Source organism: Ailuropoda melanoleuca, chromosome 17, assembly GCF_002007445.2.
Source record: "Ailuropoda melanoleuca isolate Jingjing chromosome 17, ASM200744v2, whole genome shotgun sequence".
Lineage (NCBI taxonomy): Eukaryota > Metazoa > Chordata > Mammalia > Carnivora > Ursidae > Ailuropoda > Ailuropoda melanoleuca.
Genome location: NC_048234.1, coordinates 2,142,216 through 2,170,102, shown reverse-complemented (window position 1 = coordinate 2,170,102; position 27,887 = coordinate 2,142,216). Strand labels below are relative to the sequence as shown.

The window sequence follows — 27,887 nt, the reverse complement described above, 5'->3', positions numbered from 1 at the left end:
AAACCCCCACCGCTCCCGCCGCCCGGGGGCCGCAGCGCCCAGCCCCTAGCCCGCCCCGGCCCGGGGGGGGGGGGGCTCCCTGCAGAGGAACCACGAGGGGAAGCTTAAAGCACAGATGCTTTAATGGCCCAGCGGCCGGCGGGGGTGGGGGGATAGGCGGCCGGGGGTGCGGAACCACGGAGGCCTGGGATCAAAGCGTGTGGAGGTCGTGACTGCGCCGGCTCAGTTTCTCCGGGGCGTCCGACGCCATGAGGGAGAAGTCGCGGAAGATGTCCAGATACGTCTCGTCTCCTGCGGGGAGGGAGGCAGGGCTGGGCGGGCGCTCGGCGGGCCGGGCCGGAGCGTTGGCTCGCGCGTTCTTCGCGTGCTTCCGAGGACTTGCGCCCCCGCATGCGCCCAATGCATATTTGTGGAATAAGTAATGGAATTGATCAATGCAGCCGGGCGCCGCCGGGCAGGTCCTTAAGGGGCCAGAAGCCTAGAAGGACAGTGTGGGGGGGCCTGGAGAAACTTTACCTGCCTGGCCCTGGGCCGCTTCGACCTCTCTCATCTTTGCCAAGCGTAGCCTGAAGGGGAAGGAATTAAGGCCCCAGTGACTTTCTCTTCACTGTCCCCACTCCAACTTCCCATCCTCTGAGCTGGGATTGTTTAATTCACCTGTCCTCCGGGTCCAGTGCTTAAAGACGCTTAACAATCATAAAGCCCCTCACTCGGGAGAAACTCACCATCCGTGGACCCTACCCGCCCCCCCCCCACTCCACGCCCCAGTCTACACTCGGAACAGCCTTGGTCGCGCGACGTCCGGGAGCTGGCCCACGTGCAGGTCCAGGTCCCGGCATTAGCTCCGCCCCAAGGTGGGTAGGGCAAGCGCTAGCCCCGTCCCCGGGCAGCCTCACAAGGTGACGATGTCAGCGTTGGCCGTTTCCATGGCGATCGTCAGAGGGTCTTTGCCTTCAGAGTCCCGAGCTCCCAGGTCGGCCCCCCGTTTCAGGAACAGGCACGCCAGCCTGGAAAGGATAGCCAGGTCCAGCCGGCCACTCACCCCGCCCGTGCCCTTCTTTCCCGCGGCCATCATCCCTGCCCGCCCCTACCCCGTGTGGCCCAGAATGGTTGCATGGTGGAGTGGCCCCCGGCCGTGGTTGTCCGCTTGGTTCACGTTCGCCCCGTTCTGGAGGAGAAACTCACAGGCCAGAAGAGAATTCTGCATGGAGGGGTTGAGAACGGGAGAGAAGGTGGCATCTTTAGAAGCAGACCAAAGATGTTTTAGGATGGGGTCAGTCCAGGGGCCGGGGTGGGGCTGTGCCAGGCTCTGCTAGAGCCTTTAGCTGTATTCGTATGTTAAGTCCACAGTACAACCTCACAAGGTATGTTATCCCTATTTTACAGATGAGCAAACTTAAACGCACAGAGAGAGGTTCAGCCTGTGAATGGTGGGAGCCTGGATTCAAACCCAGGTTGTCTGCCTCCAAATCACACCCTTAGCAACCAGTTTCTCTCGGTTATCATTCCTTTTGGGGTGGGAGGAGGGATAAGAGCTGGGCCCCAAGTCAGAGTAGGGGTCAGAGGGAAGGAGCCTAAGGGTGGGGTGGGGAGGTCAGCGGGACTCACAGCAGCGGTGGCCTGGATCAGTGGCGTGGCATTCTCCTGACCGCCGTTGACCCAGTTGACATCGGCTCCGTGCGCGAGGGCATCGGCCATGGTGGGGAGGGATGGAGGGTGCCCAGCAGCTCGAAACAGCAGGGCCCCAGGGTGGAGGTTGCCCAGGTCATCGGAGGGGGGCTCTGGTGGAGGGAATCGGCTGTGAGTCTGGTACGAAACCCTCAGCACAGTCCCCAGATGCTCTAATGGGCTAGGTCATTCCTCAGTTGTGGGGAGGCCCTCAGGACTCCGGGGACTGCAGTGGGTGGTGGTGTGGGTACGTGTGCAGGGCCCCTAGGGCATGGGGCACGGACAGCATCATCCCCCTCTCCCTGTTCAGCTACCTGGACTGCCTAGAACGTCACAAGTGAGCGGACACTCAGACTCAGCTTCCAGGTTCCCTCCGCTCCGGCCAAGCTCACACCCTCCACCAGGCCTCTGGGGCAGCGAGCTCTTTCTCACTCCTGAGTTTTCTCATGCTGTTGAGACCCTCCCTGCTTATCCCCAGCCCTACGCTCCTTCCTGTTCTTCACTTATGCCCTGAAAATCTTGCCTTGTAAAAAAAAAACCTGTGCTGGTGTGGTCCAGGCCCCCCCAACACTGGCAAGGGGAAGGCTGGGGCCTCATGCTCTCAGCCTCCTCACCGGGCCAGGCAGAGTGCTGGGCACTCAGCCGGGCTCCGTGAATGTCCGAGTAACGCTATACCTGGCCTGGATCTGAGGCTCCCTGGCCGGGGCCTGACGGAAGGCTTGGGGGGCAGAGGAGGCTGCCCCCTGGGGGGGCCCCGGCCACCTCTTCGTCCTCGAATCTCAGGAAGCTTGGTCAGGAATTTCTTCTCCACGTATTTGGCATGAATCCAGGCCTCCTTCTCCTGCCTGGCAGAGTATGGCAGGGAAGAGGGGGACCGTCTTCCCTCCTCCGGTCCCAGACCCTCTTCCTTCCCCACAAGTAGGCAGCCCCCGCACCTCCACCCCGACCTCACCGGGAGCAGCTGGGCCCTGGCTTCTTCACGGCCATGGCCTCCACACGGGCCTCGTAGATCTGGTTGATGACGACATTCCCCAGCTCGCACATAAGCTTCGGGAGGCCCAGGCAGAGGCAGAGAGACATGTGGGAGGGAGGTGAGTGTCTGAGCCCTCGGGGCCCTGCAGCCCTGCACTCACCCCACCCCCGCTTCTCATCGGGGCACCCCAAGTCACCTTCACCAGTTCTGGCTCCCACGAGTCAAGGGTCAGAGACCGGACTTTGGAGAAATGAACCCCAAGGCTCCTGGACGGCCAGAGTGGGAGTCAGGCCTTCCGTGGGGCAGCGGGCAGAGGCGCACGGGGGCCACGCAGAGGCGCTGACCAGGACGCCTCGGGCCCTGGCCCTGCTCACCGGCCCCTCTTCTCCTTTCTCCTACAGCTCAGGTTTAGGGCTTCATCCTCTCCAGCCACTTCCCTTCTCTTGCGCGGCTGTTCCCCTCCTTCCGCCAGACGGACTCAGGCGGAGGACCTCCCAGACTTGCTGAGGCCTCATGGCCTCTCCCCTCACTCTGCTCTTCATGGGTTCCCCTGCCCTCAAGAGCCCTGACCCCACACCTCCAGTCGCGCCAATACACTCCTCTGGCCAGACCAGGACACTGGGCCCAGTGCCAGCCAGGGCAGGATGGGAGGGAGGAGCCTGAGCGATGGGCTCTAGCCAGCCCCCTCCCCCTCCCCCAGCCGGAAGCAGGGGCGGGGAGTGACCTGTGGATGCCAGAGCACTGGATGCAGAGGGTGACGCCCAGGTTGATGCTGGCCCACTCCGGGGCTGGCTCCCGGCAGTCACAGCACTGGGCATTGCCATCCACGCCCTGCACCTGGGCTGCCACGTGCCCAACTCCACCGGGTTCCCTTCCCCGGGCCATCCCGCCACAGCCCAGGGTAGCCGAGGAGCTCGTGGCCAGGTATCCCGAGCCCTGGGGGAGCCAGAGGTAGACAGAGAGTGGCCATGGGGCCTTGGGGAAGGGGTGCCTCCCCTCCCGGGGCCGCCTGGCCCTGCACCCCCCACGTGAAGGCACCTGGCCGGGCCCCCGGGGGCTGTCATCGAGGCGAGCCTGGCTGAAGGCTGTGGCAATGCCGCTCTGCACGGCGCTGACCCACAGCTGCAGGAGGCGCTCAGAGTCAGCCTGCAGGAGGCAGGACCTGGGCAGGAGCAGGGAGCAGAGGGGGTGGTCTGAGGCCCGGGGAGCCAAGAGGCAGGGTAGGCTGGCTGACACACTATTTAATTGGTACCAGTTGTCCTGACATACAAAACACCAGCTGAACAGAGATGTGGCACCAATCGGTCCGATCTTTCTCAATATCCCCCATCACCCTCCCCCCTCCCCCCAGGACACCCCCCAATACTGCCCCCATCCAACCACGGAAGGGATAATGCCTGATGCTACATGGGGGCCTCTGAGAGGCTCTCGCGATCGGCCCTGCCTTCCGGTTGGTAAAGCTTCGGACTCATCAGGCGTCTGCACTCACTTGCTTGGGGACACGACCTCGAAGCAAAATCTCCTGTCTGAGTCCGGGCAGAGCTTCACGGTGCAGAGGCGGAGGTCATCCACCACCACGGTCACGGGGTCCTGGGAGGGGAAGGTGACGAGCGGCGGCCGTGCACCCAACTGCAGCAAGGGCTGTGTCCCTGGGCCCCGGGCTCCGGACCCCGGGCCTGCCTACCTTGTACTTCTTCTGATAAACCAGTTGGTTGCTCTGAATAGTGAACCAGCGTCTGGGGGAGGCGGAAACAGAGTCGTGGACGTGGGCGGCATCGGGACGAGTTCGGGACAGGGACAGCAGAGAGGCTGTGCCCTCTGCCCCGTAGGCCTGTGCTGAGAGAGCCGGGCTGACCCTCCCACCCGGTCAGCGTCAGCGGGGCACGGGGCTCTGCGGGGCCAGGACACGGAAGGTGGCGCTACTCACACCTCGGACAACCCAGATTTGATCATTTGTGAAGACAACTTTCCAGCAGATGGCAGTAAAATGCTTTTTCCAATAAAATTAGTCTCCCGCTATAATTTTTTTAAGTTTTTTTTTTTTTTACACCCACGTGGGGCTCAGACCCACAACCCCGAGATCAAGAGTCACAGGCTCCACAGACGGGGCCACCAGGCGCCCCGAGTCCTTTGCCACAATTTTTTTGACAGATGGAAGTATCTCATAGGAGGGGCTCAGTTTTCTGATTTGCGCAAATATCCCCAATGGGAAGGAGCCGAGTCAGAGCAGAGGACCCCCTGCTCCACACTGCCACGGCTCCTAAGTCCCTACGGAAGCCGACAAGGCCCGCTCGTGGTGCACACCCCCGTTGGCTCCAACTTCACGCCCACCCCGTGTCCTCCTCCCTCCCTCTGTCCACACCCTCTGCCTGACTCTCCCGGCTTTGGCACTGGCTCCTCCCCCTGCCGAGATCATTCTGCCCCCAGATGTCCTTCAAGTCTTCTCTCAGAAGTCATCACCTGCTCATGAAGCCTGCCCCAACCACCCTATCTGGAACTGCAGCCCCTCCCCAGCTGTCTGCACCGCTTGCTTTCTTATGTTTCCCTGCGTCGCTCTTTCCTTCCAACATAACAGAATTTACTGGGCGTCTTTGTCGATGGGACGTAAGGTCCGTGCAGGCAGCGGGTTTTGTCTGTTTTTCTCACTGTGCTAAGCGCACTGTCACCACTCAAGAAAGGTTGAATTGAGCGGGTTTGGGTGATTGGGGTGCCCCCCCTCACCTGCTCCAGGTCTTAAATGCGTTGCTGGCCCGCTTGAAGAGATGGCCTTCCAGGACCAGCCCGCCAGGCCCCTCCTTTAGGCTTGGCTCTGGCTCCTCCCCACCGAGCTCCTGGGGGCACAAGAGGGTCAAAGGGCAGCTGGAGCAGGCAGAGGCCCGGGCGCCAGGCCCCACGGCCTCCCGAGGCCTCACCTTCTGCTTCAGAAGCACGTGTCTCTGCTCCATGTCCCTCCTCTCTCGAGCCGAATTCAGGACCAGCTGGTGCAACTGGCCGGACAAGAGGGGGCATTTCAGACGTCCCCCGGTCTCCCGCAACCAAGCCAGGCCAGGCATCTCAGAACCCCCTCCTCTCCCTCCACCACCGGCCTGCCCCTGCCCCCCCACCGGGTCCCCACCTGGGCGCCCAGCTCCCTGCGGTAATGGGCCAGCCTGTCCAGCTCTTCGTGGCCCTGCTGGAAATGGGTAGCTTGGGCCTCCACCAGACGCAGCACCTGGACGACAAGGCGGGCAGGGGGCCGAGCTGACAGGGGACCCTTCTGTCTTTTCCTCTTCCCTCCTGCGCCCATCGGCAGGCTCCTCTCCACCCCACCCTCACCACCGCTGCAACTCACAAACTCCATGATGTCAAACTTCCTCTTGTCCTCAATCACGTTGATCTGAGAGGCCCCAAAAGACCTCAGGTCAGTCTTGAAAACACAGCGCCCCCTCCCACTGCACACAGGGGCCTCTCCAGCCTCAAGGGGCCGGAGGCCCTGGGATCCCAGGGTAGGTGGGGCGGGCACCTGCAGCGCATAGTCCAGCGCTCGCCCTTGGTACCCGGCCCGCGCTGCCTTCAGGGCGGTTCCCGCCTCTTCTGCCTCCTGGGCCCGGCGCCGGGGGACCTCCGCGTTGTGGATGAGAGCAGCCTCCAGGCTCTCGGCCCCCCTCCAGAAATCCCGGCGGGCCTCTCGGAAACCCCGGAGACCCCTGCGGGAGAGGGGAAATGCAGAACCAGATACCCCTACCTGCCCCCCACGCGGGGCCTTCTGGTTGGGACTCCAAGGGACTCCGAGGGGGTGCAGGGATGGGAGACAGCAGGCGGGCCACCAGAAACCCCCGACCTCACAGCTCCTTGGTTCAGGGAGGTCCCTATGATGATGGGGAGAGGGATGGAGGACGGGTTCCCTTCCCGACTCACTCCTTGACCAGGGTTTGGATTTGCTGCTGCAGTGTGTGCTGGGTAGCATCTAGAAGCTCCTGGGGGGTGGGGGAAAGCAGAAATGGGCAGGTGAGGGTCAGGCCACAGGCAGCCCTGCTCCCCACCACCAGGCCCCCCTGCTTCCCCCTTACCGCATGGCTGTCCAGCTTGTGCCTGAGGCTCTCAGTAAATTTGTCCAGACACTCCTGGGCACGGAGAGGCAGAGAGAGAGTACCAGGCGCAGGCCGCCGTCTCTGCACCCAGCCCGCCAGGATGTCTCGGGCCACAGCCCCAGCCCTGTCCCGGCCTGGGACCTGGAGACCCCAGGCCGACCCTCCCCTCCCGGAGGATCTCTGCATTCCAGACCCCAGTCCGCTCTACCTACCGCCATCATGGGCTCCGGTGGACCCAGGCGGGCCAGGTCACAAATGGCAGCAAGGAAGGTGTGGCCGGTGGCAAGATAATGGCGCCCACTTTCCAGGAGGCCATTCCCCAGCTTGAGCAGCTAAGAAGCAACAGGGCGACGGGGCGTTATGCCGTGTGCGGATCCGTGCCGGCACCCCCACACTGGTCCCCCGCCTCTCCCTTCCGCAGGACTATGCCTGCTTCCCAACCTGGCCTTTGCTTCTCTGCAGCCCGGCTGGGGGCTCCCGGGTTCTCACACACGTACCTGCTGCTTCCTCATCTCTGCGTCTTTGCTCCCACCGCTCTGTGCCCCGCAGAAACTTCCTCCTAGCCCCTCACCCAAGCCAGGGTCAGCTTCCCCTCCAAAATGTCTTTCTCTGTCCCCTGCCATGTCTCCTCCCTGCCCCAACTGCCTGGAGCCAGCGCCCCCCAGAAACCCCATCCTCCCGCAGCGTCTGGATCGGGGATGAGCGCGCCACCTGGCTGCTGGTGGGCTCGACAGTCCTTCCTGTCTGCAGTCGTGTCATTCTGTGCTTACGGAGCATTCCCCTCAGAGAGATTCCTTAGCCATCTGGCCACGGGCCCAGGGCAAAGACGGCATGTTAGGGTGCTCCATGAGCACCCATTTGTCTGGCCCGAGGAGGATCCCTTTAGGAAGAGCCAGGCGGCTGGGTCAGAAATCAAAGTGAGGTCTCCTGACCTCGGGCCCTAGTTTGGGAACCGCTGTCCCGAGGTGACACCACTTGCTCTGGCCTGAGTCAACACAGCTGGGACAGGGTAAGAGTCTGTGGAGCCCTTCAGCTCAGCCCAGGGGACAGGAGACCAGCAGGGAAGTTATGCGTGGAAATCTCGGGGCAGCAGGGGCTCAAAAAGCTGGGGCCGTGGGCCATCAGTGAACTTTCGCTGAACTGAAAGACACTTTCGAGGGCTGGCGAAGGCTGCTGGGCCCGAGAGCTGGACTTGAAGGTAGCCAACAGAGTCAGTAATGGTCAGGAAACCGGCCACAGCCCAACCTCATCAGATGTCACCACGAGCTGTCTGTGATCTGGCACCAGGACCCAGACGCTCGCAACTTCACTGGGGGCGACTGGGGCCCTGAGCGGCTGGTTTTTTTTCCTACCCACCACCCTTTCCCTATAGGTGAGCTTTTCTAAGACTGAACTAGGGATAAACTGGTCCATCCGTGCAATGGAACAGCGCTCAGCCACGCAAAGGAACCGACTACCCACGTAGGAACTACTCGTACTGATACGTAACAACCTGAACGGACGTCAAGGGCACAGTCTGAGAGAAGAAACAGAGAGAGCCAACCTTGAGAGCTCACATACTGTATGGTTTCAATTATGCAACATTCTAGAAATGACAGGAGTCTGGAGAAGAACAGATGAGTGCTTGCCGCGGGTTAGAGAAGGCGGGGAGGGTATCAGGATCAAGGGTTGCACAGAAGAGTGCCTTGTGGTGATAGAGGAGTTTTGTGCCTTTTTTTCCTTTCCTTTTCTCTCTTTTTTTTTTTTTTCTGAGAGAGACTATGTGAGAGCGGTAGAGGGGTAGAGGCAAAGGGAGAGAATCCTAAGCAGACTCCATGCTTAGCACAGAGGTGGACGCAGGGCTCGAGCTCACGACTCTGAGATCATGACCTGAGCCGAAATCAAGAGTTGGACACTTGACTGACTGAGCCCCGCAGGTGCCCCAGGAGTTTCGTGTTTTGAATGGGATGCTGGTTACAAGAACCTATGCACGTGATCAAGTGCCATTGAATTATACACAAAGACTTTGGAAAATGAGTATAGTCGACCTCGACACGGGTTTGAACTGCTCTGGTCCACTTCTAAGTGGACTTTTTTCCGATAAATACAGTACAGTTCCGTAAATGTATTTTTTTCTTCCTTACGATTCATTGTTTTCAAAATTTTACTTATTATTTTTTTAAGCAAGCTCTACATCCAACATGTGGCTTTTTTTAAAAAAGATTTTATTTATTTATTTGAGAGAGAGAAAGAGAACACCAGTGGGGGTGGGGGGGAGGAGAAGCAGAGGGAGAGGGAGCCCACTGAGCAGGGAGCCCACCATGGGGCTTGATCCCAGGACGCTGAGACCATGACCTGAGCAGAAGGCAGACACTTAACTGACTGACCCAGCCAGGTGCCCCTCTTCCTTGTGATTTTCTTAATAACACTTTCCTCTAGCTCCCTGTATTGTACGAACAGTATATAATACATATACCAAACGAAATATGCGTTCATCGACTGTTTACGTTACTGGCCAATGGCGGGCTATCAGTAAACTTTTGGGGGAGTCAGGAATTACATGTAAATTTTCGATGGTACGGAGGGTCGGCGCTGCCAACCCTTACGTTATTCAAAGGCCAACAGTCGATGCAAAACAGGTAAAATCCAAGTAAGGTCTGTAGACAGTTCATCGTATCGTGCCAACATCAATTTCCTGGTTTTGGTAACGTACCAGGATTATCCAAGAGGCTGCAGTTGGGGGAAGCTGGGTGATGGGTATGTGCGACCCTCCTGCACAATCCTTGCAATTACTCACAAGTCTGTGATTAACTCAAAATAAAAAAGCTTAGGGGCACCTGGGTGGCTCATTTACTTAAGTGCCTGATTCCTGATTTTGGCGCAGGTCATGATCTCGGGGTTGAGGGATTGAATCCCATGTGGTGGGGGGGTGGAGGAGAGGGTCCGCACTCAGCAGGGAGTCTGCTTGAGAGTCTCTCTCCTTCTCCCCGCTTGCACGCGCTCTTTCTCTCTTTCTAAAATAAATAAATCTTGGGGCACCTGGGTGGCTCAATCATTAGGCATGTGCCTTCGGCTCAGGGCGTGATCCCGGCATTCTGGGATCGAGCCCCATATCAGGCTCCTCTAATGGGAGCCTGCTTCTTCCCCTCCCACTCCCCCTGCTTGTGTTCCGTCTCTAGCTGGCTGTCTCTTTCTCTGTCAAATAAATAAATAAAATCTTAAAATAAAATAAAAATAAAATAAATCTTTAAAAAGAAATTTAAAAATAAGGAAGTTTATATAAAAAATGTATCTATTAATTGGTCACCTGCTAAATTTCTTACTCTGGTATAGGCACTGGGGAATGAGCAAAAATAGAACATAAAAGTCCTTCATGGCACTTAAGTTCTGTTGGGGGACGAACAAACAAGAACAAAAATTGGCAAGTGTGACAGACACACTCCCAGACCCCGGATGGTCCCCTCCCTTGCATCACCCCCCCCCAGAGCATGACATATGCAACTTGATTCTACCCAACAGAACATGGCCAAGGCCACAAGACAGTGCTCCCATGATCAGGTCATGCCGTGGGGCAGAGGGGACAGCCACGCGGCTCCTGTGGACGCATTTCGATGCACATTGATGCCACCTTGGCAGCACCCACCAGAGAGACCCTCCTGAGGGCCTTGGAGAAGCGAGCCACCATGATGCAAGATGCCCAGGGCCAGGGCCACATGGCAGGCGACCGTGGGCAGCCGTGAGCAGGTGGAGGCCTCAACAAGCAAGGAGCTGGGGTTTGCCAACGCCCCCACGAGCTCGGAGGGGAGCCCTGAGCCTCGGGTGGGACTGCAGCCCGTGAGCCCGTGAGCAGAGGACCAGCGGGGCTGCGTCCGCCTCCCGAGCCTCGGACGCTGTGCTAACAGGCGTGAGCTGGCTTCAGTCACTACGTTTGCAGTAACTCATTAGACGGCAGCAGAAAGCAAATGCGGCAAATAGACATCCCACGTGAGAGTGGGGCGAGCGCAATAGAGAAAAATCAAGCCGAGGACAGGGCAGAGGCGTGCACATCTTATAAAGAGTGGCCGGGGAGGGCCTTCCTGTCCCTGGCTTAAGTGCCTCACTGGTTTGTCTCCCCAAGGCCCTCTGTGAGCTCCCTGGGGGCAGAACCGTCTTGCCATCCTTGGAGGCCCAGGGCCCGGCCGTAAGGCTGGGTTCACAGCTGACCCAGGAAGCCCACAGGGAGTCTAGTCTGGTCTTCCAAGATCCTGTGCTCCTTGAGGGTACGGAGCCCCCACTTCCTTCTCTGTAGCCCCCACAGTATCTACCCACACGATTAGATTAGCGTTCAACAATGCTTGGAACTCATTGGCAGTCTCCAGTCTTCTCCCTGGCCCCGCCCCTCTCATCTTAATGCCATCCTGGGCCACCACTCCATGTCACCTTTTCCAGCCGGGTCTCCAGTTCCGACACCTCAGCTTCCACCAGCTCGATGGAGGCTCTGGGGAGAGAGGGATGGGGTCACGGGAACACAGCTTGGGTCCATTGGGTCTGTTTTCCCCAGGAAGGTTGGGGTTGGGGGTTCGTGGGTAAGGGGACAGACAGAAAAAGCTGATGGGTGAAGAGGACCCGACCATCTGCCCTCTTCTGCTCCCTCCGTCTGCTCAGTGTGGGAGCTAGTAGGGCGCAGGCCCGAGCAGGAAGGGTAAAAGGAGGGTGGATGTGGTGAGGGCAGGAAGTTGCTAACCGCCCCAGCAGGTGCTGGGGGAGGGGCAGGGGTCCCCAGGAGCAGGAGGAGGGAGTGTCAGCTCTGGAGGTAAGAGGGGCTGGAGAGGCCCCCTCTGCCCGGAAAGGGGGTGGAGAGCACCGAAGCCTGGGGCTACGCTGGGCCACCAGCGCGGATCTTGTCCCTTTGTGAACTCATTCCCTGGAAGGACATCAGGCCTGGGGCAGGTTGTCTGTTGTGTGCATAGTGTCTGTGTGTGTGCGTATATGTATTGGGGGGGTCGGATCTCACCCCCTGTGCCCCCCAGACCTGTGCACACTTACCGGAAGCGGGGTGAGTCCTTGAGACACTCCTCGAAATCCAGCTTGACGGTCATCTCGGCTTGATTGTCCCAGGGGGCCGGATGGGTGGGGGTGCAGGTGGAGGCACTCCCTGCCCCGGGAGGGGTTGATGAGGAAGGAGAAGGGGGTCCTCCCTGGGGAAGAGCCTGGGGGGGGGCTCAATTCCTTCCCTGAGGGTAAGGGGTGTCCAAGGAGGAGCTCTCACCTCACACTTGCTGGCAGCGCTGGGAGGGGCAGAGGCGGGGCCAGGCGGAGAACCCACAGCCCCGCCCACCGAGACTCTGCTGTCCCCTTCCTACCCGGAGCCCTAGTCCCTCGGCTACTTTCTCCTCTGGGGACAGGGGGGCTGGCAGTATAGGCTCACGTCCCGATTCTGCCCCTCGGAGGTTATGGGACCCTGGGCAAGCTCGCTGATTACTCAGTTACCTCATCTGGGAGATGGGGGTGATGACCCCCCAACCCAGGGCTGTTGGAAGAATGAAAGCTATTACTTTTGGTAAAGATGCCAAAGGTGGTACATTTAGGGTTGGCCGAGGCACACCAATCGCTGTCACCCTGCTGCACCCAGGCCTTCTGGGCCTCGAAGGCCCTTGCTGAGTCCAGTCCCCCAGGCTGCTCCAAGCTTTCTTCTCCGCTCTGCCTGCTGTGGTTTCCTGTGTGCCGAGGTCCCTCCCTCCTCCCCTGTCCTCAGTGACTGAGCAGGCCCGTCCTCCGCCAACGATTCCTGGCACCCAGACTCCTGCACTTCTCTTTATTGTCCACCTCGAGGGTGGTGAGGGCTGGGAGAGGCTGGCCCCCACCCCATCCCCGGCTGGCTACATTTTCCATTGTCTGCTTTCCTCCTCTTGTGTCCATCGAAGCCGCAGGGTTTCGTCTGGAGAGAGAAAGGACTGGGTCACTGGCTTTCTTGTAACAGGTGGGAGATCTAGCCCGTGTCCCCCTGAAACTCACTAGAACCTACCCACTCGGGCCCTCTCCCTCCCTGGCCAGCCCCCCCCCCCCCCGGGCACGTCTGCATTGGTTTTGGTGTGGGGAGTGTGGGCTGCTTCCAGGTTCCTTCTCCAAGCTCTCCGGGCTTCGCCAGTTGAGCCCCTTGGATACGAGCCACTGACACCAGGCCGAGTCTGCTCTGTCTTTGGAGGACAGGGCAGCACCTGGAGTGGGGTGCGTGGCAGAGAGGAGTCAAGGAGGAGGTGTGGGGCCAGCAGGTAGTCCCAAGCTGGAGGGGGTGCCAGCCCCTTCTGAGCACACCCCCCCCCCCGTTCCTCTCTGTACAGCATGGGCCTTGCACACCAGGATGCTTGGGGCCGCTCTTAGCATCTGTTGCCCATGTACCGGTATGCAAAGGAAGGGGGATGGGGGGATGGGAGCTGGCCAAGAGCCAGCCATTGTGGCCTGGTGCCCTCACCAGGCTGCCATGTTGGCACTGCCAGGGACTCTTCAGAGGCCCGGCGATCCTGAATGGGGCTTCCTGTATGGTCCAGCAGACGGACCTCAGTGCTTATGGGATTCTCAATCACCCAGTTCAAATCCGCAGAGCCTGGAAGGACCAGGGGATCAAGGCTGGGGCACCCATCAGGCTTCTGGTTGTCAGCAGCCTCTGCCCCAGGCCGACCCAGCCCAGCTCTCACTGGCCTGCTGCTGAGGCTCGTCTTCGGGGTCCTCCTCGAGCTCTGGGTGGGGAGAGCACCTGAGGTACCTTCCTTTGCTATAATACTCCTTGCGTTGCACATCGACCTCCTGGTCTGACACGACGATGGCTGAAAGTGGGGATTGATTTCTGAAGGTAGGGGAATCTGAAGGGTCACCCCGATCACTCTGAGTCTTACGGCCACCGGGGGCCTCCAGGATCCCCAGGTGTCCATGATGCCCCCCTGCACAGGGGAGAAGCTCCCGGTTCTCCTTTCCATCCTAAGCCCTCCTCCCATGTTAGGAAACGCCAGCGACGTCCCCATCCCCCACGCCTCTCTTGGGATTCCTGAGGACAGTCGTGCTGAGGACCCCACCCCAGCTGCCTTCTGTCTTCCCCGGGTTCGCCTCCCATCGCCTCCCTCTCGGGCACCACGGCTAACCCTTGACTTCGGGGACGTGGTTCCCGGTCACCAGACCAATCTCATCTTTGACTCCTCTGGCCAGCCCTCCCATCCAGCCTCTCTCCATAGGCCTGGGCTCTGGGTCCCGCATCGCGCTCCAACTGCTGCCACCCGTACTGGTGCCAGCCCCGTTGCTGTGCTTGCTGTTACTGAAGGGAAGATTTTTCTGAGGCTTGAGGAACTTTCCTTCATCGTAGTGTGACTTTCGGTGCTTGTCAAAATCACTGGAGGCTGTGGGCCATTGTAAGAGCTTGGCTTTCCTGCCAGGCTCCTGCCGAGGATTCACTCTGACCCCCCTTTCCACTCCGTCCCCACCCCTCATCGCACGTGTCTCGGAAAAGCTGTCTGAAGACCCTGAGCTTCTGTTATCACCGTACTGCAGGACCCAGGGGTAGAAATTGTCCATCGTTGCAAATCTGAAGGGGAGGGAGACTAGTTGGGGGCGCCAAAGGGGAGAGGACAGGGGGCCAGGGGGTAGATGGGGCCTAGCTGGCTGACTCCCCCACCTTGGCCTCGGTCAGTCCTGATGGGAACTGAAGTACCTCCCGTTTCGGTGGCCAAAAAGCAGAACGGGCTCTGACCCCAGAGGTGGAGGAAGGAAGAGGCCCCACATCCCTACTGATGTCTGGCGGGCCTCTCACCTTTCGGCCAGTGCCTGGGGAGTCACTGTGTGAGAGGATGCCCCAGGCAGGTCCTCATCACCTTCCTGCAGCCTGCGGAGGAGGGAGGGAGCAGTGCTGAGAGGCAGGCAGCACCCAGTCCCTGAGACCTCTCTGCCTCCCCCACCCCCTTTGAGTAGGGACGGGGCTGGGCTGGAGGGCTAGGGCTGAGGGTTCAGCACCTGTGGTAGGGGGTGCTGGGCTCATCCACCTCCGTAAATCCGTAATCCTGGCCAGCGGGGTGGCAGGTGGCCAGGATATTCATTTCATCCCACCGCTGGGACTTTTTCCTGGAGTAGGGGAAGGACACAAGAAAGGGGGTGGAAGCCTCCCAGCCACCTCCTCTTCACAGCCCTCCCTCACTCTTCCAGTCATCCAAAAAGTTTTCCTTGTACCCTCCCGTCGTGTCAGGGGCTGAGGAGCCTAAGGATGGGGGTTACACCTCGTGATTATGTACAGTGTAGCCAGCGTTTATCGGGTGCCTGCTGCCCTCCCAAGGCCTGGGACCTCCGATCTCCCCGCCAATTACCCTCAGCCGCTCACACTTCAGTTCTTAGGACTCCACCCCCTTCCCTAGCTCGGCCCCCGCGGCTGTGCGGAACCCCTCCCTCCGGGCTCCGCGCGCCGGGTGCCGGCTGAGCAGGACTCCTTACTTCTCCGCACTGGGGGATTTCTGCATCAAGATGGAGGTGCTGTTTTTTAGGATGCTGCGGGGCCGGTCCTCACAAGGTTTGTGGGGGTGCAAGCAAGTTGACCCGGAGCGCGGTGGCCTGCATTCCGAGTTGTACACCCCAGAGCCCCCGGACTCGGGGCTGCAGGTCCCGGATACACTGGTTCCAGGGAAGGGGGCGTTTAATCCATCAGGGTAGGTGCGGGACCCCGCGCTGAGGTCCGCAACCTCCCCAGGGTGCTGGCTGGGCCCGGAACCGTGGACTGCTACCCCCCCGGAGGGCCTGCTAGAACCGGGACTGCAAGTTACGACGCCCCCGGCGTGCAGGGAGGGCCCAGAACTGTGACACAGGACTACGCCGGAGGGCGGCCCGGCGTCTGCCTCGACCCCTCCGACTCCTCCTGGCACGCCCTTGCTTGCCCATCCCGGGGATTCCCCACTGAGGCCGCCAGCAGCCCCCAGAGCCTTCTCCTTTTCCATGGCCCCACCCGGGGGCCGCTCTCAGCTGCCCCGCCCCGCCTCCAGGTTCCACATAGCCCCGCCCCGGGGCCCCGCCCCCAACGCGCCGGGCAGGGGATGCTCGGCCCGGGCCCCCTTCCGCTCCGCTCCCTAGAACCGCGGCCCGGGAATCAAGCTTTATATAGGGACCCAGGGCTAGGGTTGCCCCTCCCTCTCTGTCCCACCCACAGGCTTTCTTCCTTTGTCTCTGGGACTTGTTCCCGCCCTTCTTCCCCATCACCGCCTTCATCCGAATTATCCAATCATAATCAGGGGTCCTGGTCATGGGGCCAGGAGCCTCAATTGTGACGTCACAGTCCTCCAACCTCTGCGCGAGCTCGGAGAGTTGGGCCGGGAGCTTGTTCATAGCTCGGGAGTTTTGGGGGGAGGCCGTCAGGACCGTTGCTGGAAACCACCTACCAGGGTTTCACTGGACTGTGTCCGTCACTTTAAGATTTAAGGGTTTGGCTGGATTGGAGTTCAAGGTGGGCTTATTTAGAAATATCGCGAGCCCTTTTATCCCACCCCGCCCCAAAAGTCGGCCACTTTGCCTCTCACGAGAGATGGGATACAAAGTGGAGGGGTGGCAACACTGTCGCGAAACATATCCAATCTCGGTGGAGCGCAGGGCAGAGGTTTTCATTTATAAAACTACCGGGTCCCTTCTCTGAATCCTACGGACGCCGCTCACCCCGCTGCAGAGGGTGCAGCGCGAAGGGAAGACACCTCCTCCTCTAGTCGTAAAGCGAATACTTCAAGGTGTCGCCTGCTTCGGCGCGGGCGGGGTCGTCGGAGCCGCTGTCGCAAAGCTGAAAGCGGGGGCCAGCACCCCCTGCGTCGTAAAGATGCCTGCGGCGGTCGTTTCTTCCACTGTCGCAAAAGCTCCCGGCCCATGTCTGCACGGCTGTCGGAGCCACTCCGTCACCGCGCCGTGCCGTAAAGCAAGCCTGCCCGACCCCGTCGTCCTTCCGTTCCCACCGTGGTGGTCAATAGTTCCCTAGCCCGGGATGCTCCATCGCCCGGCAGTGCCGTAAAGCATACCCGGCCCCAGCCCCGAGTCCTATTCCCTCCGGGTGTCCGTGCACCGCGGTTGCCACGGTGCCGCCAAGCGCGGCTGTCGCGCGGCCCCGGTGTCAGCGGCGATGGCGGCGGGGTCGGGTGGGAGTGGGGGCTCTGGGGGAGGCCCCGGGCCGGGGCCGGGTGGGGGTGGGGGCCCCGGCGGGAGCGGCGCAGGGCCGGGGTCCGGCGGGGGTCTGGGCAGCGGCGGGGAGCTGCACCCGCGCACTGGGCGCCTGGTGAGCCTGTCGGCCTGTGGGCGTACAGCGCGGCGGCAGCAGCCGGGCCAGGAGTTTAACCACGGGCTGGTGTTGAGCCGGGAGCCCTTGCGCGATGGACGCGTCTTCACCGTCCGCATCGACCGCAAGGTGCGGAGCGGGGCCCGCGGAACGGAAATGTGGAGGATGGTGGGAGGGGGCGAGCGGGAGACGCGGAGTAGTAGCTCAGCCAGGCCAGCCCACATCGCCGGCTACCGAGAGGGGACCGACAGACCGGGGCACCGGGTGACGGGCAGGAGGGGAGCATGGAGCAGAAACCTTCGTTCTGACGGGGAAAGGGATGAGGAGAGCTGGAGTTTCCTCAAGACCCAGGAGCAGCGGAGCAGGGACATGGGGCTTCGTCCCCAGGAATGGTTAGGGACCAGATCTCCCAGAATCATTTCTGGGAGGTGGAGGATGGAGGGATGTCAGGGATGTGATACGAGAGAGGAGAACCAGGGAAAGAACCAACCATTGGAGGATAAACTCGGGCAGAAAGATGGGTGAAGAGAGACGCTCCGGGAGAGGGAGGTGTGCGTGCCTGTCATTTGGTGAAGAGGCCAGGTGCACAGGGATGGAATTTGGGAAGAGGTGGGATCTGAGTGGAGCCAGAGCCTCGGAGAGAATCAGGCCAGGGGGAGGAGGAGAGTGGTGTATGAGAGCTGTGAACCCCGGGTGCTTGAGGCCACTGCCTCCTGGAGTTTCTCGTCTCAGGAGAGAAAAGCTGTTGGAGATGTGGGAAGAGGGGCACATGGTTGTCTGTGAAATGTGGATTCCTAGTGGCGGGAGACCCATCGTGACCCATCCTGAGCCTCTGTCCACCACCCTTATCACAGGTCAACTCCTGGAGTGGCTCCATTGAGATTGGGGTGACGGCACTGGACCCCAGTGTGCTGGACTTCCCAAGCAGCGCCACAGGGCTGAAGGGGGGCTCATGGGTAGTGTCAGGCTGCTCGGTGTTGAGGGATGGACGTTCTGTGCTGGAGGAGTACGGTCAGGACCTGGACCAGCTTGGTGAAGGGGACCGTGTGGGCGTGGAGCGCACAGTTTCCGGGGAGCTGCGGCTCTGGGTGAATGGGCGGGATTGCGGGGTGGCTGCCACGGGCCTTCCCGCTCGTGTCTGGGCCGTCGTGGACCTTTACGGCAAGTGCACCCAGATCACCGTGCTACCCCCTGAGCCAGGTTTCAGCCCCCCTACTCCCATCCCCACACCTCCCCTCGAGCCCTCTGCGCCCCCCGAAGATTCCGCCTTGACTGAACAGGGGACCTCTGGGGATGAAGGTGAGAACACAGCTAGGGTAGTGGTGGAGGGGTGGGGCAGAGGGCTGAAGGCATGGGGGAGACAAAGTGACCAACGAGGCTGGGTGTGAGCAGGGTCACTCAGACCCCCCCGAATCTGTTGAGGGGAAAAACAGGGATTAGAGGAGGGGGGTCTCCTGGCTGTGGGCCCTGCAGCAGGGGCTGAACCCTTACTCCCCTCCCATCCCGCCTGGTCCCCAGCCTTCATGGTGTCCCCAGCGCAGGCCCGGCCGGAGACGTTTCCTAACAGCCTTGAGTCGCACAATGGTGAGGGCTTCCGGGAGGCTTTGGGAAGGGGAGTGGGAAGTGAGGTGGTTGAGGTGAGGGGAGGGGCCTCAGGACAGGGCTGGGGGAGAGTGGTGAGCCTGAGAGAGTAGAGCCTCATTCCAGCTTCCCTCCCCAGACTTTGCCAGCATGGAGCTGTCCGAAGTGGTGGGCAACGCCATCCTGTCTGCCTACAACGGGGGGCTCCTGAATGTCAACCTGAGCTCCCCGCCGGCAGGGGACGGACTGGGGTCTGGCGGTGCCGCCACCTCGCCCATCCTCACTTCCAACGATGCCCTGCTCTTTCACGAGAAGTGCGGGACCCTCATCAAACTCAGCAACAACAATAAGACCGCCGAGCGCCGCCGGCCCCTGGATGAATTCAACAATGGGGTTGTCATGACCAACCGTCCGCTCCGGGACAATGAGATGTTCGAGGTGTGCAAGCTCCCGGGCTCTGGCTGGCACCTCACCTTCCGGAAACCAAAGACGGGGCTGGACCCTTGATGGTGGCAGGGTGGGGCCCAGGGAACAGCCGAGGGCCAAGGGTCCTTTCTCGGCATTTACACGCCCCGCCTCCCCCTTCTGCTGTCGCTCCCCCCCAAGATCCGCATCGACAAGCTCGTGGACAAGTGGTCAGGCTCCATTGAGATCGGTGTCACCACCCACAACCCCAACAACCTGGAGTACCCAGCCACCATGACCAACCTGCAGTCAGGTACCAGCCCCTGGCAGGGCGGAGGCCCCTTCCTAAGGTGAGGGAAGCCCGGGGCCTAGCCAGGGTGTCCGCCTTTCCCCAGGCACCATCATGATGAGTGGCTGTGGGATTCTGACCAACGGCAAGGGCACGCGCCGGGAGTACTGTGAATTCAGTCTGGACGAGCTGCAGGTGAGGGGGGCGGGGCGCAGAGTCTGGGCCGCCGTCCGCGGCAGCCCGTCACCCCGCATCCCTGCCCGGGCTCCACGGTCTCCGCTGTGACCTAGAGCAAGACCTCTGCTCTGTCGCCTGAAGGTTCCTCTGAGAAGGCAGGGTTGCCCGGTAGGTAGGCACTGAGATTTTGGAGTCAGAAGGTCACTTTCTCTCACTGTGCAGCCGTGTGGGGTAGTGACCAGAGGCAAGAAACTGGCGCGTTGTCTCTGGTAGGTGGGCTTTCTTCCTTTTTTCCCTTTTCTTCTAAAGTCTGAACTGAGCCCGCTAGTGTACTATAAAGTGCTCAGAGAGTTGGGTAAGGCGATGTCTGTAAGGTGGCTTCCCGCCGTGGGCATTCCGGGGCTCGAGACCCCGGCGCCTTGGGAGCCGTGCCCCTGTGGCCGGGGCTGGTGGGAAGGCCTTGGAGCCCCTCTGTCCTCAGGGGCCCCAGGATGAGTCTGGCGCCTGCTGGGGGATGGACTCTAGACCCTTGTCTCTCTGCGTTGGCTAGGAAGGCGACCACATTGGTCTCACAAGGAAGTCCAACTCTGCCCTACACTTCTTCATTAATGGCATCGACCAGGGTAAGGGGGCGCCCAGAGCGGGCCGCTGGGCCAGGGCTCTCGGGGGCTGTCTCTGATGCTGGTCTCCCTGCCTCCCCGCCGCAGGCGTGGCTACCCCACTGACGCCCCCGGTGGTGTACGGAGTGGTGGACTTATACGGGATGGCAGTGAAGGTGACCATCGTGCACAACAACAACCATAGCGACCGCCTGCGCCGCAACAATGCCATCCTGCGGGCGCTGTCCCCCGAGGGCGCCCTCCGCCGCACAGCCCCGGCTGCTCAGGCAGAGCCTGAGCGCCTGCTTTTCCACCCCAACTGCGGGCAGAAGGCAGCTATCACCCACGAGGGACGCACGGCCCTGAGGCCCCAGTATGGCCCATGGGGTGGGGAGAAGCCTGCAGAAGGGGCTCTATGGGGTGGGGGCGTGGAGAAGCATGGGGGAAGAGGGATTCTGACCTGGGGAGCCCTGGACAGAAAAGGGGGCAGCCTCGCGGAGAGGGAAGTTTCTCTGGTTGACTGGGGGTAGCAGGCATCCGGCGGGCAGCGCCAGGCTAAGCTTGGGCGTGCTCGGAGCGTGTGTTCACGCCTGAGTCCCCGTTCGCTGTCCTCAGTGCCACCGATGACTTCAACCACGGCGTGGTGCTGAGCAGCAGGGCCCTGCGGGACGGAGAGGTGTTCCAGGTGCGCATCGACAAGATGGTGGACAAGTGGGCCGGCTCCATCGAGATCGGCGTCACCACCCACAACCCCGCCTACCTCCAGCTACCCTCCACCATGACCAACTTGCGCTCTGGTGAGCTCCCAGGGAGGGTCCTGGGGAGGAGGCTGCCCCCAGAGCCCTGGCACTTGGTCCCCAGCTCTGTCTTTACTGGTCCCGCTCGTGACGACTCGTTTGGGGGCTAAGCACTGAGCCACGTGGACGGGGCTTGTGGGGTGTGGGACCTGCAGAGTTTTCTTGCCCGGCCCTGGGAAGAAAGCTGGCCATCAGATAGGGCAGGCCGGGCCAGCGGCTTTGGGGAGGGGCGTGGGGACTGCTGTATAAAGGAACGGAGCCCTGGTTCCCGCTCACGTCCTCTGCCGCTCCCTGTCCCCCTAGGGACCTGGATGATGACTGGGAACGGGGTGATGCACAACGGGACGACCATCTTGGACGAATACGGGCACAACCTGGACCGCCTCAAGGTGGGAGCGCGGGTACCGCTGGGCCTTGGCGAGCAGGGGTGGGCAAGGCGGGGCGGCTTAGGACCAGCCCTCACGGGAACTCTGCCTGACTCCTCACTCCAGCCCCCCTTCCTCCAAGGCAGGGGACACGGTGGGCGTGGTGCGGCGGGAGGACGGGACCCTGCACTTCTTCGTCAACGGGATGACTCAGGGCCCTGCGGCCTGGAACGTGCCCCCGGGCGTCTACGCTGTCGTTGACCTGTATGGCCAGGCGGCCCAGGCTACCATCGTGGACGACGTGGGTGAGGGCTGGGCCGGGGCCGGGGGCTGGGGTGGCCTCGGGGGGCCTCGGAGACCCCCGGAGGCCTCACGGCTGATGACCGCCTCCCAGAGGTGCCCCCGGTGCCCGAGCCGCTGCCCGAAGGGAACAACCAGGTGTCGCCCAGCTCCCCGTCGTCAGGGGCCGGGGGCTCCGACCTGCGCTTCCACCAGCTGCACGGCAGCAACGCCGTCATCACCAACGGGGGCCGCACCGCACTCCGGCACAACTGCCGCAGCGAGTTCAATGACGCCATCGTCATCTCCAACCGGTCAGTGTTGCGCTGGCGCGGCCCCGGCCTCCTGCTACTCGGCCTCAGCCGCCACGCGGGGCCTGGCTGACCGCCGCTGTCCTGGCAGGGCCCTGCGGGACGGAGAGCTGTTTGAGATCGTCATTCAGAAGATGGTGGACCGCTGGTCAGGCTCCATCGAGGCTGGTGAGGGGCGCGTGCGAGCTTGTGTGTGCTGGGGGGCCGCGGCCTACCTGCTGCGGGGGGTCGGCTCTGACCCGCCCCTGCCTCCTCCCAGGGGTGACCGCTATTCGGCCAGAGGACCTCGAATTCCCCAACACCATGACGGACATCGACTACGACACGTGGATGCTGAGGTTCGGCTGCCGGCTCTGGGGTCGGCCCGCAGGGCTGTGACGGGCGGGCAAGCATGAGGGAAGCGGGGTTTGGGGCCTGCGGTGGCCCTGGACGGCGACAGGCCTGAGGGCTCCGTCTGCCCCTTCCCTTTGATTCTGGGAGGCCCTCCCACGTCACCGCGCACCCCCCAGCCGCCCAGCCTTCTATCCTCGGAGGGGAGCCCCCGCTTTCCTCGGGGGGATCCCAGAGGCCTAGGAGACAGCACTGGGTCTCCCACCCGAGATCAAGATGCCGGTCTGGGGCCTGTAAGGTTCTGACGAGGAGGGAGCACGCAGAGGCCTGCGTGGGGGGAGCTGGGGGCTCAGCGGCCCTTGCTGTCGCCCCTGCAGCGGCACGGCCATCATGCAGGACGGGAACACCATGCGCAACAACTACGGCTGCGACCTGGACGCGCTGGGCACGGGCGCGCGCATCGGGATGATGCGCACTGCCAAGGGCGACCTGCATTACTTCATCGACGGCCAGGACCAGGGCGCCGCCTGCTCAGGCTTGCCTCCGGGTAAAGGTGACTGCTCGGTGGCTTTCGGCCCGCCAGCCTCACGCCAGCCCAGCCCGGGCCGTCCGGCCTCTGACGCCCTCTTTCTGCACGCAGAGGTGTATGCGGTGGTGGACCTGTACGGCCAGTGTGTCCAGGTGTCCATCACCAGTGCCACCGGCCCCATGGACAACAGCCTGGCGACCAGCAACACCGCCACCGAGAAGTCCTTCCCCCTGCACTCCCCAGGTTCGGCTGGGCCCTGCTTGTGTGTTGTGGGCCTGAGGGACGCAGTGTCCCCGGGCGGGGCGGGGGGCAGCTGTTCAAGGACAGGGCCGTCCAGGCAGCTGCAGACGGAGGGCAGGGAACAAGCCAGGGTCGGAAGCCCCCGGGAAGGGGGGAGGGGGCTCCCCTGCCACCGCGGGGCCTGGACGCCGGAAGCTGGGCACGTGGGCTTCGGGACCGGGTGTGGCTGCGGGGAAAGGCGTCGGAGGAGTGACGGCAAAATGGGCCTTTAGGGTGATTTCCTGTCACCCGAAAGCTCTGCTCCCTGTCCCTCCTGAAGCCTGTGGCCCCAATGCCACCCCTTCCTGTGGTACCATGTCTCCACAGTGGCCGGCGTGGCTCACCGGTTCCACAGCACCTGTGGCAAGAACGTGACCCTGGAGGAGGATGGCACGAGGGCGGTGCGCGCGGCCGGCTACGCTCATGGCCTCGTCTTCAGCACCAAGGAGCTCAAGCCAGAGGAGGTCTTTGAGGTGGGCGGTGGGCCCTCCGCCCTGGGCCCGGGCTGCCGCCCGTTCGCCCCGCGCCCGCGGCAGCGGCTGTGCCGTCTCTCCCTCAGGTGAAGGTGGAAGAGCTGGACGAGAAGTGGGCGGGCTCCCTGCGGGTCGGGCTGACCACGCTGGCGCCTGGGGAGATGGGGCCCGGTGCAGGCGGGGGCCCGGGGCTGCCCCCCTCCCTCCCGGAGCTCCGGACGAAGACCACCTGGATGGTGTCCAGCTGTGAAGTGAGGCGCGACGGGCAGCTCCAGAGGATGAACTACGGCCGGAACCTCGAGAGGCTGGGGGTGAGGCAGCCGGCTCCCGGGGCGCGGTGGAGGCGGGAGCGGGCGTGGCGGGGGGACGTGGCTGAGCCCCTCTGCTTGTCTCCCCTCGGTCCTAGGTGGGGAGCCGGGTGGGCATCCGTCGGGGCGCAGATGACACGATGCACGTCCTGGTGGATGGAGAGGACATGGGGCCCGCGGCCACCGGCATCGCCAAGGTAGGTCTGAGACAGTTCTTGGGTTTGGGCGGCGGGCTCGAGGCCTTCCACGGACCTCTGCCTCCTGCGTCGTGTGTGCCCCCAGAACGTGTGGGCCGTGCTGGATCTCTACGGTCCGGTGCGGAGCGTGTCTGTCGTGAGCTCCACGAGGCTGGAGGAGCCGGAGGGCACCCAGCCGCCGTCTCCCAGCTCGGACACTGGCAGTGAGGGCGAGGAAGACGACGACGGGGAGGAGCACGGCCTGAGGGTGAGAGGCCACGGCGGGCACACGGGATGTCCACCCCGTGGACACCGGGGTGCTCTGGGGTTCTCTGAGTCTGCCCTGGGTGGACAGAGGCGTAGACGCAAGCCCTGTGTAAAATGCCAAGGGGGTGGCTTGGGCCTCGCGTGGGCAACCCCAGCAGCTTTGTCTCTCCTCCACACCAGGGCCAGAATCAAGTGGCCGTTATGCCCACGGCCCTCGAGTTCCTGGAGAACCATGGGAAGAACATCGTCCTGTCCAACGGGAACCGGACGGCTACGCGGGTGGCCAGCTACAATCAGGGCATCGTCGTCGTCAGCCAGCCCCTGGTGCCCCAGCTGCTGGTCCAGGTGGGCCTCGCCTCCTCCTCCCGGCTCCCCCTGCTCAGGGTCACCCAGGGCCAACCCTCCTGTAGAAACCCCTCCCCACATGAGGACAGAGTGGAGGCAAGCCCCTGGATGAGCTTACCGGGCTTTGGTCGTACCCTGAAGTGGGATGTGTAGATCGATCGTCAGGAAGTGCCCCCCTCCCGGGACTGGGGAGGGGAGCAGTGGGGAGGGGCTGGGGGTCCCGAGAAAGATGCTGGGTCCTACGTGTGGCTGCCAAGAGGGCCTTCCAGAGGAGGAGACCTACAGGAACCTTTACCCAGGCAACAACAGGACCAAGGCTGAAACGGAAGGAAACTAGTGAATTTGCAGTTTGCGCTCCCTCCAGCCTCAGAAGGGCCAGCATTCCTCTCTGGCTGGGGTGGGGAGCCCGGCACTGCTGGGTGGGTGGCCTCTTGCCAGGGGGCCGTGACCGGGGAGTAGTCGCCTTTTCCCCCAGGTGCGGATAGACTTCCTGAACCGACAGTGGACATCTTCCCTGGTTCTGGGAGTCATCACCTGCCCGCCTGAGAGGCTCAACTTCCCTGCTTCTGCCTGTGCCCTCAAGCGGGCGGCCTGGCTGCTCCGGGGTCGTGGTATCTTCCACAACGGTCTCAAGGTGGGTGGGGAGCAGAGGGAAGGGCCAGGGCCAGGACTCGAGTCGGGAGGGGCTGGCCCAAAGGGAGAAGAGGGGCACCCAGCCCTGGTGGTGGGGTCATAGGTGTCAAGGGGCCAGGTGCGGGTAGCCCCCCATAGCAGGTGATTGAGAGTATGTCGGTGTCTGGACTCTCCGGCTTACCACGGCCTCCTACATCCTTGCTGTTGAGAATGTGGCGTGGGGGGGCTGGGGGTGGGGAGAGCAGGGAGGCAAAGCCCAGGTTCAGGCAACCGGAAACAGAGTGAAGGGCGGGCGTGGCCACTGCTGGCGGGAGTCTGATCTCTGGGAAGACAGTAGGTCTCTCCTCCCAGATCTGTGAGAAGTTTGGGCCAAATCTGGACACGTGTCCCGAAGGCACCGTCCTGGGACTGCGGCTGGACAGCTCGGGTGGGCTGCATCTGCACGTCAACGGCATGGACCAGGGCGTGGCTGTGCCCGACGTCCCCCAGCCCTGCCACGCGCTCGTGGACCTCTACGGGCAGTGTGAGCAGGTTAGCAGGACAGAGGCAGGGTGGAGGGGGCGCTGGGCACTCCGTGGTGTGAGAGGGCGTCCGCAGGCCCTGGGGGCTGGGTCATCCTCATCCCGCCCTCCCCTGCAGGTGACAATCGTGAGTCCTGAACCAGGGGCTACCAGCGGGAAGAGTGCTGGAACCCAGGGTGACATGGAGAAAGCGGACATGGTGGATGGTGAGGCAGCCCCCAGCCCCCAGGGACCCGGCCCCGCCCCGCAGCGCCAGCTGCTGTGACCCTGCCCCCCTGTGCCCTCGCAGGCATCAAGGAGAGCGTGTGCTGGGGCCCACTGCCTGCCGCCAGCCCTCTCAAGAGCTGCGAGTACCACGGCCTCTGCTCCCGCTTCCAAGAGCTGCTGTTGCTTCCCGGTGAGTCCGCAGCCCTCCAGTCCCGCCGCACTGCCTGGGTCTGGGCACAGCGGGAAGGGGGCCGTGTGGCGGGAGCCACAGCTGCCAGACCGCCCCTCGATTTCCCGCAGAGGATTATTTCATGCCCCCGCCAAAGCGGAGCCTGTGCTACTGTGAGTCTTGCCGGAAGCTCCGAGGGGACGAGGCCCACAGGCGCCGTGGGGAGCCCCCTCGGGAGTACGCTCTACCGTTCGGCTGGTGCAGGTTCAACCTCAGGTATGCATGGGCCGGGTCCCGCGTCTCCCGTACTGCCCTTCCCCGCGGACGGGGGAGGCTCCCGAGAGCAGGCGAGGGAGTGATGTCGGGGAGCCAGCTGTGTCCAGTGTGCCCTGGGTCTGTCCTAGGGTGAATCCCCGCCTGGAAGCTGGGACGCTGACCAAGAAGTGGCACATGGCGTATCACGGGAGCAATGTGGCAGCCGTCCGGAGGGTGCTGGACCGAGGGGAGCTGGGAGCAGGTACCGCCGGGATGGGGGCAGAGGCAGAGTCAGGGCCGCAGGGCCACAGGGCCTGGGCCCCGGGAGGGCGGCCCTGACCCGGCTCTCCCCGCAGGCACCGCCTCCATCCTGAGCTGCCGGCCCTCGAAAGGGGAGCCTGGGGTAGGGTTTGAGGAGCCTGGCGAGAACTGCGCACCCCCGCGGGAGGAGCAGCCCCCTCCGGTGTTGCTTTCCCCCTCCCTCCAGTATGCTGGGGCTGAGACCCTGGCATCCAAAGTGCAGTGAGTACACGGGGTGGGGCTGGGGTCTCCGTGGCTTGCGGTCCACGTTCCCACCGTGACACTCTAGAACGTTTAGCTTGGAAGGTGACTAGTACTATGGAAATAAACAGTAGCGTGGGACGTGGTGGGTCACATGTGCGCTTGGAGGGTGGCCAGGGTGGCCATCCTGAATAAGGTTTGAGCAGAGGCCTGGAGAAGGAAGCCAGGGAGCGGGCGCAGTGGGCGTCAGCATCGGGGCAGACAGCGGGCGGCAAGCTGGGAGGGCCGACAGAGCCCGGCCACCCTGGAAGGCGGGGGTGACCCCGAAGGCGGGAGCCGTGGTGCAAGTAGCAGGGGGTGGAGGGCGCCTGAGTTCCTCACGGCCGGCTTTTTGCTTCTTGCCGGACAGATTCCGGGACCCCAAGTCCCAGCGGACGCACCAGGCCCAGGTGGCGTTCCAGGTGTGCGTGCGCCCCGGCTCCTACACCCCCGGGCCCCCTTCGGCCGCCCTCCGAGAACCTCCCGACCCCCACTTCAGCCCAGCTGAACTCGAGTGGGTAACCAAGGAGAAGGGGGCCACTCTCCTCTATGCCCTGCTGGTGCGGGTGGAGTGAGGACCGGCCTCTCGACGACAAGCACAGTGGGGCCCTGGCCCGCGGACTCTGCGTGACCACGGCCGGTCTCAGCACCCCCGCCGCCCCGGCGGATGCGCCCGGAGCCCGCCCGCCACGCCGCTGGAAGGGGAGCGCATCTCCGCGTGCAGGGCGCACGCCCCCGGCGGGGCATCCGCAGCCCGGCTCAGTCCGCCTCGGGCCCGGCGGCCCCCCTCATGCACTGACTTGGGGAACACGACTCCCTGGACTCCCTCCCCCGTATCACTTAATTTATTTCCGTTTTCGTTCCTGTTACTGTGAATCCCGAGGAGCCTCCCCGGACCCCCGCGCCCCGCCCCGAGCCGCCGCCGCTTCCCGGGCCGCCGGGCGGAGAGGGGAGGGCGGGCGCGGGGAAGGTGGGCCTCTGTACAATTGTTACGGACGCGGGTTTCCAAGGAGCCAATAAACGCCGTCCCGGAGCGCGCGCCTCTGCCTCTTTCTGTCTCTCGCGCCGCCCCCCCCCCCGACGAGCCCCCGGCCCGGCCCGGCC

The 27,887-nt window shown here is 62.8% G+C and overlaps 3 protein-coding genes across 14 annotated transcripts; 1 reads left to right on the top strand and 2 right to left on the bottom strand.

The window, feature by feature from the left end:
- Window positions 1–104: 104 nt before the first annotated feature.
- ACAP1 (ArfGAP with coiled-coil, ankyrin repeat and PH domains 1) lies at window positions 105–12,356 on the bottom strand. Of its 4 annotated transcripts, none has more exons than XM_019805094.2 (23): window positions 12,225–12,356; window positions 11,716–11,824; window positions 11,110–11,167; window positions 6,924–7,043; window positions 6,691–6,744; window positions 6,539–6,597; window positions 6,144–6,327; window positions 5,973–6,017; window positions 5,757–5,852; window positions 5,554–5,628; window positions 5,363–5,472; window positions 4,326–4,377; window positions 4,131–4,231; window positions 3,680–3,803; window positions 3,366–3,577; window positions 2,838–2,907; window positions 2,621–2,715; window positions 2,344–2,513; window positions 1,609–1,781; window positions 1,092–1,201; window positions 897–1,007; window positions 517–566; window positions 191–291 (listed from the first exon to the last, which is right to left on the bottom strand). In XM_019805094.2, exons 2-23 carry the CDS (start codon window positions 11,766–11,768, stop codon window positions 191–193), a joined length of 2,223 nt encoding a protein of 740 aa, XP_019660653.1. In that variant the 5' UTR covers window positions 11,769–11,824; window positions 12,225–12,356. The 4 variants fall into 4 exon arrangements, with proteins under 4 accessions (XP_011229630.1, XP_034503024.1, XP_019660653.1 ...); XM_011231329.3 differs by lacking the exon at window positions 12,225–12,356 and adding an exon at window positions 11,939–12,180; XM_011231328.3 differs by lacking the exon at window positions 12,225–12,356 and having other exon boundaries at window positions 105–291; window positions 11,716–12,179.
- Window positions 12,357–12,465: 109 nt separating this feature from the next.
- Window positions 12,466–16,585, bottom strand: LOC105239854. 5 transcript variants are annotated; one of them, XM_019805098.2, is made up of 9 exons: window positions 16,345–16,585; window positions 15,139–15,315; window positions 14,668–14,775; window positions 14,468–14,539; window positions 13,806–14,242; window positions 13,365–13,493; window positions 13,142–13,273; window positions 12,744–12,887; window positions 12,466–12,607 (listed from the first exon to the last, which is right to left on the bottom strand). In XM_019805098.2, exons 1-9 carry the CDS (start codon window positions 16,545–16,547, stop codon window positions 12,549–12,551), a joined length of 1,461 nt encoding a protein of 486 aa, XP_019660657.1. In that variant the 5' UTR covers window positions 16,548–16,585; the 3' UTR covers window positions 12,466–12,548. The 5 variants fall into 5 exon arrangements, with proteins under 5 accessions (XP_019660657.1, XP_019660655.1, XP_019660656.1 ...); XM_019805096.2 differs by lacking the exon at window positions 16,345–16,585 and having other exon boundaries at window positions 13,806–14,057; window positions 14,142–14,242; window positions 15,139–15,750; XM_019805097.2 differs by lacking the exon at window positions 16,345–16,585 and having other exon boundaries at window positions 13,806–14,057; window positions 14,154–14,242; window positions 15,139–15,750.
- Window positions 16,586–16,635: 50 nt separating this feature from the next.
- On the top strand, window positions 16,636–27,817 carry NEURL4 (neuralized E3 ubiquitin protein ligase 4). Of its 5 annotated transcripts, none has more exons than XM_034647129.1 (29): window positions 16,796–17,077; window positions 17,803–18,247; window positions 18,467–18,532; window positions 18,669–18,967; window positions 19,136–19,247; window positions 19,330–19,418; window positions 19,951–20,023; window positions 20,108–20,372; window positions 20,615–20,796; window positions 21,100–21,185; window positions 21,304–21,466; window positions 21,556–21,754; window positions 21,843–21,919; window positions 22,011–22,089; window positions 22,459–22,634; window positions 22,722–22,853; window positions 23,217–23,362; window positions 23,449–23,673; window positions 23,769–23,867; window positions 23,953–24,114; window positions 24,294–24,458; window positions 24,934–25,092; window positions 25,443–25,622; window positions 25,731–25,818; window positions 25,902–26,009; window positions 26,120–26,264; window positions 26,393–26,505; window positions 26,600–26,765; window positions 27,154–27,817. In XM_034647129.1, the coding sequence occupies exons 1-29, from the start codon at window positions 16,796–16,798 to the stop codon at window positions 27,356–27,358; spliced, it is 4,686 nt and encodes a 1,561-aa protein (XP_034503020.1). In that variant the 3' UTR covers window positions 27,359–27,817. The 5 variants fall into 5 exon arrangements, 4 of the variants coding, with proteins under 4 accessions (XP_034503022.1, XP_034503020.1, XP_034503021.1 ...); XM_034647130.1 differs by having other exon boundaries at window positions 22,459–22,628; window positions 27,154–27,358; XM_034647131.1 differs by lacking the exon at window positions 18,467–18,532 and having other exon boundaries at window positions 16,636–17,077.
- The last annotated feature ends 70 nt before the right edge of the window (window positions 27,818–27,887 follow it).

Excerpts from the sequence above, each read along its gene's own strand:
- ACAP1 (XM_019805094.2), bottom strand. The coding sequence starts at position 11,768 with ATGACCGTCAAGCTGGATTTCGAGGAGTGTCTCAAGGACTCACCCCGC. Across the intron at positions 6,745-6,923 it reads CACCGGAGCCCATGATGGCG|GAGTGTCTGGACAAATTTAC; the intron begins GTAGGTAGAGCG and ends CTCCGTGCCCAG. Across the intron at positions 1,782-2,343 it reads GAGCCTCAGATCCAGGCCAG|AGCCCCCCTCCGATGACCTG; the intron begins GTATAGCGTTAC and ends TCCCTCCACCAG.
- LOC105239854 (XM_019805095.2), bottom strand. The coding sequence starts at position 15,635 with ATGGAAAAGGAGAAGGCTCTGGGGGCTGCTGGCGGCCTCAGTGGGGAA. Across the intron at positions 14,540-14,667 it reads CCCAGCACCCCCTACCACAG|GCTGCAGGAAGGTGATGAGG; the intron begins GTGCTGAACCCT and ends CCTCCTCCGCAG. Across the intron at positions 12,888-13,141 it reads AGTGCCAACATGGCAGCCTG|GTGCTGCCCTGTCCTCCAAA; the intron begins GTGAGGGCACCA and ends ACCCCACTCCAG.
- NEURL4 (XM_034647129.1), top strand. The coding sequence starts at position 16,796 with ATGGCGGCGGGGTCGGGTGGGAGTGGGGGCTCTGGGGGAGGCCCCGGG. Across the intron at positions 21,755-21,842 it reads GCCATCGTCATCTCCAACCG|GGCCCTGCGGGACGGAGAGC; the intron begins GTCAGTGTTGCG and ends CTGTCCTGGCAG. Across the intron at positions 24,459-24,933 it reads TGCCCCAGCTGCTGGTCCAG|GTGCGGATAGACTTCCTGAA; the intron begins GTGGGCCTCGCC and ends CTTTTCCCCCAG.